The sequence below is a fragment of the Carassius auratus genome, chromosome 5 (genome assembly GCF_003368295.1).
Source record: "Carassius auratus strain Wakin chromosome 5, ASM336829v1, whole genome shotgun sequence".
NCBI lineage: Eukaryota > Metazoa > Chordata > Actinopteri > Cypriniformes > Cyprinidae > Carassius > Carassius auratus.
In genome coordinates this window covers 29312086-29319107 of record NC_039247.1, presented here as the reverse complement: position 1 = coordinate 29319107, position 7022 = coordinate 29312086, and the positions used below count along the sequence as shown (strand labels likewise).

At 44.2% G+C, this 7022-nt stretch overlaps 1 protein-coding gene across 1 annotated transcript; it reads left to right on the top strand.

Moving 5' to 3' along the window:
• The first annotated feature begins 538 nt into the window (after positions 1–538).
• LOC113069710 (uncharacterized) lies at positions 539–3024 on the top strand. The gene is made up of 2 exons (XM_026242836.1): positions 539–771; positions 860–3024. The coding sequence occupies exon 2, from the start codon at positions 1279–1281 to the stop codon at positions 3022–3024; it is 1746 nt and encodes a 581-aa protein (XP_026098621.1). The 5' UTR covers positions 539–771; positions 860–1278.
• Positions 3025–7022: the final 3998 nt, after the last annotated feature.

Here is a 7022-nt window from a genome sequence, read left to right as displayed (position 1 = left end):
TTCCGTTTGAGAGTTTCGTGTTCTGAGTTAAGTTTTGTAAAGTCGACCTCGTCTGCGCGTTTGAACTCCAACCAGCCACAAAACTCCAGCTCCAGCCAACGCCCAAGCACGGGCTCCCCAAGACGTCACTTCAGCCACTACTGAACTTCCAGCCAATCAGCGACACCGGGATACCCCTTTCAACGGGAGTCCCTTTTCACAGCAAACGAAGGCAACGTATTCCCAGATATTTGTTGTGCTGGTGTATCTAATATAATTTTAACCCCATTGAGCAACTCAATGCGAGCGCTAATTAAGTGATTGATGGTTGTTCATGTCTATGCAATTTAACATATTGCTGTAAACTTGGGATTCCATATTTCCATTCTCTTAAACTCATCTTTCCGTAACTTTCGATCTTCCTGCAACTCGTGTGAATGTGTGTGTGCGTGCGTTTATGTGTTAGATTAGTTTATATGTCTTAGATTTATCTAATGAAGCTAATAAAGCCTTATTCATCATAATTGTTCTATATATGGCTGGGGCAAGAAGGGACACTTGACAAAAAGAAGAGTGTCTTTTAATCTTCCAAGCACTGATGATGAGAATTATGATGAAAACTCATGACCGTGACAAAATTGCTGATGTGTATGACAGAAATGCTTTTTTGGAATCTCGCCCCAGACAGCACAACCAACCTTACAAAAGAGGAAGAGGAAAACGCGGAGGGGTGGAAAGTGGCAGAACCCACTCTCAGGAACCACCAATCACAAGGAGCCGGTTGAAGCATCGGTAGTAATTAATATTTCAGACCTCCCCCTCTCTGATGACTGCGTTTCTGTCTTGTCCAAGGGTCTCTCATTTTCTCCTACATATTCAGGTAGACCATTTGACACCAAAGTGGACCTCTATCGATTCTATAGAAGTCTACATTTGAAGGCCTGGTACTCCCAGAACGCACAGGGTGCAGCTACCTACTCAACCACCACGGTAAACTCTTCTTTTCGGCCCAAGTCTACTTTTTCACCTTGTACCACCAATCCCATATTGACTACTTTCACCAAAAAGGTGTCCTATGAAGTAGAAAAGCTTTACAGTAAACAAAAAAAGATCACCCAGCATAATCTTACACAAAATGAATCTCAAGCACTTAAGTGGCTTTCGGAGAGAGATGATATAATCATAAAAAGTGCTGATAAGGGTGGTGCTGTCTGTGTGTGGGACAAGAAGAAGTATATAAGTGAAGCTCTTCGCCAGCTAGACAACACTCAGTATTACTCAAAGCCCTCATCCAATCCAATGAACACTATAAGAAGAGAGCAGGAGCAATTGCTTAATGAGGCAAAATCACATAATTGGATTACTAAGAGAGAATATGAGTTTTTGCTTTGTCAACACCCACGTTATTCTACTTTTTATATGCTCCCCAAAGTCCACAAGGATCTGGAAAATCCACCTGGCAGACCGATAATCAGCGGGAATGACTCAATAACAGAACCTGCTTCCAAGTTTGTGGATTATTTTATCAAGCCATTTGTGGCAGATTTACCTTCTTATATTCAAGATACTACACAGGTTTTAAAGAAAATTGAACAAATAGGCAACATAGGCTCCTGCATTATGGCCACAATGGATGTGGAGTCCCTATATAGCAATATTGTACATAACGAGGGTTTAGAGGCTTTGAAACACTATCTCTCATCCAGACCTGAACATTTGATGCCTCCCAGTGACTTTATAGTGCAACTTACTGAGTGGACTTTAAAGAACAACATCTTTCTCTTTCAAGACATATTGTATAGACAAGAAAAGGGGACTGCAATGGGTGCTTGTTTTGCTCCCAACTATGCCAATCTGTTTCTAGGCTTATGGGAGGAGCGCTATATATTTTCCCACGTCAACCCTTTTAAAGATAAAATCTTGTGGTGGGGTAGATATATTGACGATGTGATTTTGATGTTCTCAGGTTCAGAAAAAGAACTTGTAGACTTCCATGTATATGTTAATAGCTTAAATGAGAACCTTAAATTTAGTTTGGATTATGATTTACACACTATCAACTTTCTTGATCTACGGATCTCAAAAGATAATGAGGGATTCCTACATACATCTATCTTCAGAAAGTCAACAGATCGTAATACCTTGCTGCATGCTAATAGTTTTCATCCCCCATGGCTTATTGATAACATACCCTTTGGACAGATCCAGAGACTAAGGCGTATATGTGATTCAGATCAGGATTTCCAGTATCAGTCTTTGGATATGCAGCGGCGTTTTCAACAAAGAGGTTACCAAACAAAAACTCTTGTTCAAGCTCATAATCGAGCCCAATCACTTGAAAGGAAGAGCTTGCTTCAGTCTAGACCCAATAGAGTATCAACACAGAAACCCTATTTTGTCACTCATTACAGCAAGGAGGCTGTCCAGATTAAACACATTATAAAGAAAAACTGGAACATTATTGAATGTGACCCGACTTTACGGGAAATATTCACGGAACCCCCTGGAATCAGTTTTAGGAGGGCCCCCACACTTAAGGACAGGTTAGTAAGAAGTCACCTCCCTGCTCCTAAACGTGAAACTTGGCTTCGTCAACCCAAGGGTAACTTTCCTTGTGGTAATTGTAATTATTGTGAGAATATTGCTAAAACTGACAAATTTATGGATGTTTTTAGCAATAAGACTTACACTATTAACAGTTTTATAAATTGCAATTCTACCCATGTTGTTTATCGTTTAGAGTGTACTTGTGGCTGTTTTTATATAGGCCTTACTAAAAGGAGACTAAGAGACAGGGTAGCTGAACATAGATATGCCATTCGGACTGGAAATATGAACTATCCAATGGCCAAACATTATATAGACGCAAAACATGGGAGTGATTCGACCCTAAGAGTAGTGGGCATTGAGGCTGTTCGCCTGGATGCCAGGGGTGGGGATATCATCAAACGCCTTAAACAAAGGGAGACATATTGGATCTATTCCTTGAGGGCTACTAGTCATCGAGGTCTTAATGAAGACTTTGACCTCTCACCTTTTTTGTAAAAGTTGTGTCTCAATAGGGACAGTGTATTGTTGTCCGTGAATGTTGACTGTTCTTTTAATGTACTGTGATGCCCATAATAATATTTTTCTCCTGTTGCTTTGGAACTATCTTGACAATGAATCCAGAAGTAAGATGGGTAACTAGCCTCTACACATTTATTTGACTTTATGGATATAATTGTGTGGAGTACACAAGATGTTTGTATTGGTGTTACTCTCTCCTGTTTTTTTTTTTTTTTCTTCCACTTGGAGATCCCTTATCTTGTATTTGTATGGTTTGATCTTTGGTATTAGCCATTATCTGAACTATTGCCTCTAGTGGCCAAAAAATTGTGTTACAAGTGCCAGAGTGGCACACCTGAAACCAATGCAACTATAAGTACTGCGTGATTCTGTCTGTTTGTTACCAACACCCTGATGAAGGCCAATGGGCCGATACGCGTTGGTGTTTTAATGCTTTAGCCCAACCATTAAAGGCTTTTTAACTTTTGCATCCTATTGAGTGCCTGGACTTGGATTTTTTTCCAAAATCTTTTTCTAAAGCCTTATTCATATTGAAAAGAGAAGTATCTTGTGTTTTGTGCTTACAAGTTAATGTCTGAAACTGCCAATCTTGTTACTGTGCTAATTAATAGTGTTTTCACTATAGTTTGGATATTAGTATCCAGCGCAGATTTGATGTTAAACGGCTAGTTCACTGAATCGCAGGGCGTCTCCGTGAACAGCCGTGAAACAGTGATTCTGTTCAAATTCCCTTTAAAATCTTAAAAGATTCCCTTTGAGCTAAATTTACCTGTTTCCCTTACATTGGTTATCTTGCTTGTGATTTGTGGCACAGAATTTTTATGACTTCCTGTTGCCTTTCTGAGGAATTCGGCTTGCGTTCCTAATCGACTCTTTAATTTGTCTGATTCACGTCAGATCTGCTACAACCCTCTCAGAATACAGCCTGTGAGTCCCATGAATCTTCTGAATCTCAACAGTTTATACCAAGTGTAGAGGAACAAGCTGAAACTGATCGCCACAACTAATCGATGGCACAAACAGGGAGCGAGACCCAAAGGAATATGAGACATCAGATTGTCACAAGTTTCTTGTATTGCTGCCATAGCTTCCTCTACCCCAGATTCGATTATGACAAGGCTTATGAATACTGGTTTTCTACCACCCCCTATACATCTTGACAACAGACTCCGGCCGGAGTCGCGCATCCCTATGCCTGAGAGGTATTCTGATGAACCGAATTTATGCAGAGCGTTTTTAACCAAGTGTCCAATTTACTTCTCTCTTCAGCCCATGACATTTTCTACCGAGGAGAGTAAGGTGGCACTAGTTATGACGCTGCTGTCTGGGTGCACGGCTCTGTGGGGAACAGCGGTGTGGCAGAATCACCACCACTGCTGCTCCTCATTCCAAGCATTCGAGCAGTAGATGGGGCGCGTGTTCGACCGCGGAGTCAGAGGACGCGAGGCAACCCGCCAACTTGCCGATCTCCGACAGAACAACAACTCTGTTTCCGACTATTCCATCAAGCTTCGGATGCTGGCCGCCGAGTGCAAATGGAATGAGGAGGAGCAGTGGGACATGTTCCTACATGAGTTGGCGGACCGTGCTCAAAAGGAGATTTACACGTTGGAGCTACCCAAGATGCTTGATGGACTGGTCAAACTTGCACTACGAGTCGATGCACGTCCACAACAGAGAGAGACCATACCATACCATACCAGATTTCGCTCAGTTCTCTGGTTATAGGAGGGGAACACGGTCAGCCCCTCGAACGATCCTGAACCCATGCAGGTGGGTCGAGCTCGGCTCTCCCGGGAGGACAGAGAACATCGCCGCTCAAGGGGTCTGTGTCTCTACTGTGGAGGGGCCGGCCATTTAATTTCTAACTTTCCTTTAAAAGACCAAGCCCGGCAGTAGGAGGGAGGATACTGTCGGGCGGGATTTCCATGACCAGACCCGCCAACGCTACCCTCCTCCCGGTGAGACTCCAGTGGGCAGGTAGCTCTTTCAACGGCCAGGCGCTGGTGGATTCGGGAGTGGAGGGTAATTTGATGGACTTCTCTTTGGACACAAACTTCTCCTCCCCATCACAGCACTGGAACATCCCATCACCATTCACACACTTAATGGACAGGAACTCCCGGGCATTAATCACACCACTGGACTCATCACACTCATCACCTCGGGTAACCACACTGGGAGGACCTCACTCTACCTCACCCAGTCACCTCACGCCCCCATTGTCCTGGGTCATCCGTGGTTGGCTATACACGGACCCAGGAGAAAGTGGGGTCAGAACTCCTTGTCCAGTTGGAGTACTCAATGATATGCCTCATGTCTTTCGTCTGCTGTTCCGTCTGTTTCTTGTTCTGTGTTGCAGGAGGAGCCAGTGAATCTGTCCAACGTGCCACCGGAGTATCTCGACCTGAAGGAAGTATTCAGTAAGTCCCGGGCTGCTTCTCTTCCTCCGCATCGTCCCTATGACTTTGCTATAGATTTACTGCCAGGTACGTCTCCGCCTAAGGGCAAGTTATATTCAATTTCTGTTCCAGAAAGGGAGGCTATGGATAAATATATTTCTGGTTCTCTAGCAACGGAGTTCATCCACCCTTCTCTTCTCCAGCGGGGGCGGGATTCTTTTTTGTGGGTAAGAATGATGTTTCTCTGCGACCTTGTATTGATTACCGGGGGTTGAACAGCATCACGGTAAATAATACTTATCCTTTGCCGTTGTTAAAGTCTCCAGCCTTCGAGAGGTTGCAGGGAGCATCAATCTTCACAAAATTGGATTTACGTAATGCATATCATTTGGTTCGCATCCGGAAGGGGGATGAATGGAAGACCGCATTCAATACCTCCAGGGGGCACTTTGAATGTTTGGGTTATGCCGTTTTGGCTTTCCAACTCCCCAGCAGTCTTTCAGGCACTCGTCAATGATGTGTTGAGAGACATGGTAGATCAGTTCATATATGTTTACCTGGATGACATATTGATTTTTTCTTTGTCTCTTCAGGAGCACGTTCAACACGTCAGACGAGTGATTCATAGCTTGCTAGAGAATGGGCTTTTTGTCAAGGCGGAGAAATGCGCTTTTCATGCACAGTCTGTTCCTTTCCATTTCATCTGAGGGAATACGAATGGACCCTGAGAAGGTTAAGGCTGTGGTGGAGTGGCCAAGCCCAGATTCCCGTAAGGCCCTACAGAGGTTTCTGGGATTTGCCAACTTCAACCGGCGTTTTATTTGCAACTTTAGCCAACTAGCCACCCCTCTTACTGCCTTGACCTCCCCCAGAACAGCGTTCAGGTGGTCAGACACAGCTGAGGCTGTGTTTTCCAAACTGAAATGCCTTTTCATTTCAGCCCCTATTGTGATAGCCCCTGATCCATCACGTCAGTTCGTTAGTTAGCATTGGAGGAGTGGTGTCACTGTCACATTGTCTGGACCGATCAAAAGAACCTGGAATATATCAGAACAGCCAAAAGATTGAACTCCAGGCAGGCTCGGTGGGCCCTTTTTTTCAGAAGTTTTAGATTTTTCTCTCTCGTACCGCCCAGGTTCTTTATCACATATTTTTGACCTATCCGAATGCCCATCTACTCCCGAGTGTATTTTACCCGAGACATAAGTGGTCTTCACTCTCACATGGGAGGTCGAATCAAAGGTCAAGACGCCCTTAGAAGGGGTAACGCCTCCGCCCGGGTGCTCACCGAATTATTTGTGCCGGAGAGATTACGGTCAGACATCATTCAGTGGGGGCATTGTTCCAACATGGCTTGTCATCCAGGATTTAATCACACTATTTTTTTGGTCAAGCAACGATTCTTGTGGCCACGCATGGCTCGTGACATTCACAGTTTTGTTTTGGCTTGCTCGGTTTGTGCCACTCGTAAGACTTCCAATCCACCCCCAGAAGGGTTACTTCAACTGCTTTCTGTCCCTTCGAGACCCCGGTCTCACATAGCGCTAGATTTTATAACCGCCCTCCCAGGGC

What these genes read in the sequence shown, in the direction of transcription:
- LOC113069710 (XM_026242836.1), top strand. Translation starts at nt 1,279, where the DNA reads ATGAACACTATAAGAAGAGAGCAGGAGCAATTGCTTAATGAGGCAAAA.